Source organism: Myotis davidii, unplaced genomic scaffold, assembly GCF_000327345.1.
Source record: "Myotis davidii unplaced genomic scaffold, ASM32734v1 scaffold26, whole genome shotgun sequence".
NCBI lineage: Eukaryota > Metazoa > Chordata > Mammalia > Chiroptera > Vespertilionidae > Myotis > Myotis davidii.
Genome location: NW_006299245.1, coordinates 2,669,893 through 2,672,541, shown reverse-complemented (window position 1 = coordinate 2,672,541; position 2,649 = coordinate 2,669,893). Strand labels below are relative to the sequence as shown.

Here is a 2,649-nt window from a genome sequence, read left to right as displayed (position 1 = left end):
ACCACAGGCAAAAGGCACATAGAATGTTCTGTACTGTTTTTGAATGTATTATAACCAAAATTTCCTTCATTATCTTACCAGACATTTATTAGTATTTAATAAATCCTTGAGCATATAATGGTGATGAAAATGTATTTGTCTCTCAAATACATAAATACTAAGAATTGTACCATTTACAACCATGGCCTTCTTGGTTAGTTTTTATATATGATTAACCCACAATAGAAATATAATTTGCTTAAGTCTCACATTCACAGCTGTAAAAAACAATCTCTGTCCTCTATTTTGGGGATGATTCCTTAATTCATTTGCTTTAACGTCCTATTTGGCAAAACAGGGGCTTGCATCAGTCTGGTCAGTATCTTCTAATGTTATACACACTCAGACTTCACCTAACCTCTTTTATCTAATCTGGCCAAATATTTGACAATGCTCCATTCACAAAGAGACCTAGGGGCAAAAACATAGATCAGCAAGAGTCCCAAGTTCCAGAGTAACAGAGCTTTAAGTATATTTGCTACTGATAATCAATCATTTTGTAGGACAGCATGTTGCCACTATTATCATTATTATTATAGTAATAAACTGAATTTGCTGTAAATCTCCACATAAATAATGTTCATGGAGAAACTTTTACTGCACTTAATTAGAAGGTACTTTATTATCATGCTTATTGAAGAACAGTGTGCCAATATTTTCCAATTGGAATCTTCCAACTGTTTCATCTGTAAGTAGATTTCAAAATCAGATGTGCTCATCAAAATATTTCTCTTTATTTTTAATGAATTTTAGTCTTATTAAAAGCTAAAAAATTTATTTGGGTGGTATATCCTATTTTATTACAAAACAACTTTAACCTTGGGTCAATCTGATTTTAAGCATTTTTTTGTTGATTTTCTAAGTTGAAAAATAGAATGTTAAAAAACAGAGAATTCTGGGACCCCAAAAGTTTACTTTTTTCTGTTATATTAATGAGAAGTGCTTAAAATAAATACAGTGACAGATAGCATATATTGGGATGTCCAGTAAACAGCTCAAACTAAATATAGAATCGCCAGAATTTAAGCCTCAGGGTCCTGGCTGGCGATCTCAACATGTTTTGTTGTCCCACCACATTTGAAAATAACAATTAATGAACGGACAGGCTTTTCATATTCTAAAAAGAGAAAATGCAGTCGACCTTCAGGAAGGAACGCGAGGCCAGAATTTCTGACATAAGCCTCCGGAGGGACCTCAGAGCGTCAGGACAATTCATCAGTTTTCTTTCTTGAAGTTTATTTCCTTGAGGCTTTATTGCCAATTAAGAAGTGGATAGTGATTTGCTGATAAGTTTACCTTTGGCGATTGACTCTATTTCATATTTTTCATTTCTTCCAGGACTCACCTGGACCCCTCAGCTGAGTTGCGCTATTCCGTTGGATCCCTCGTGGACAGCCAGTCTGACTACAGAACCACTAAAGTAATAAGAAGGCCACGGAGAGGCCGCATGGGCGTGAGAAGAGATGAGCCAAAGGTTAAACTTTTTGTTTCAAGTCTCTGATGGTTTTAAGTCAATACGCTATTCCATTTTGGACAGAATTTTAATGAGAAGATTTAAAATGCTAACATTTTTATTAGTGTGACATATATCATGCCTTAAAAACAATAACAAACCTGAAACCCCTACTGTATGCCAGAAGCTCAACTAAGCATTTCCCATGTATTTATCCACATAATTTTATGAATTGGGTACTATTTTTATGCTAACTTAAGATATAAAAATATTGAAGTTCAGAAATTTTGTGTTCAATTACACAGCCAGCAAAGTAATAGAATCAAAACATGAGCTTATGTTTGCATCATTTTAAATTCCGTGCTTCTATCCATTATGCTATTTTGCCAAACATATTTTTTGTTTGCTTGGGCACCTAAGCAATGGCATTCATACTGCTGATTAAAATTAACTAAATATTTTCATTGTAATTACTACTTTAAAAACACTTTGAGGAAAATGTACACAGAGTATTGAAGGTGTTTGGAGAGAATTGTCCATGATCAACTGCAGTGCCAGCCCTGCATTCACTCAATAACTTCAACTTTGTAAGCTATGCGTGTTCAGTAAGTATGTAGTTGCATTTGATAGAGAACATCATTCCTTTGTGCCCTGAGTATATTTGTTCTCCCCAACCACTTGTATGTGTCCAAAACACTACATAACCTACTTGTCTTTATTTGTACAAACCCTTTCTTTCCTTTTCTTTTTTAACACTTGGTTTTTTAATCGGTACCTATGTGTCATGTACAAATTCATCCCTCATAAAAGGCAATCAGTATCTGTTGAATGGATAGATAAATAAACAAATGACAAATAAATTAAGTTCATCTTAGTTCTTTTCTCATTTTAATGAAAAAAAAATAAATTAATACTACTCAGTGCCAAAACAATTTGTGAAATAAAAGCTAACTCAGGTTTTCAAATCTTAAATAATGCTCTAGGCAATATCATTATATCATCACAAAGATTGAAAAAAAAATTAAAAACAGCAGAAAACTCTAGAACCTCAGTTTTACTCCCAAACCTCTCATACTTTGAGATTACAGCTTCGAAAACACTGGTCTCTTGGTTACTCAGGACTTTCATTCACATGAGGTTTTATTATATCAGTTAAA

The 2,649-nt window shown here is 33.4% G+C and overlaps 1 protein-coding gene across 1 annotated transcript in view; it reads left to right on the top strand.

Annotated features, from left to right (window-relative positions):
- Positions 1 to 2,649, top strand: part of PPFIA2 (protein tyrosine phosphatase, receptor type, f polypeptide (PTPRF), interacting protein (liprin), alpha 2) — a 451,032-nt gene that overhangs the window by 361,800 nt on the left and 86,583 nt on the right. Inside the window, exon 15 of the mRNA XM_015571108.1 lies at positions 1,378 to 1,525. Coding sequence (XP_015426594.1) covers positions 1,378 to 1,525 — 148 coding nt within the window. The remainder of the gene's footprint in view (positions 1 to 1,377; positions 1,526 to 2,649) is intronic.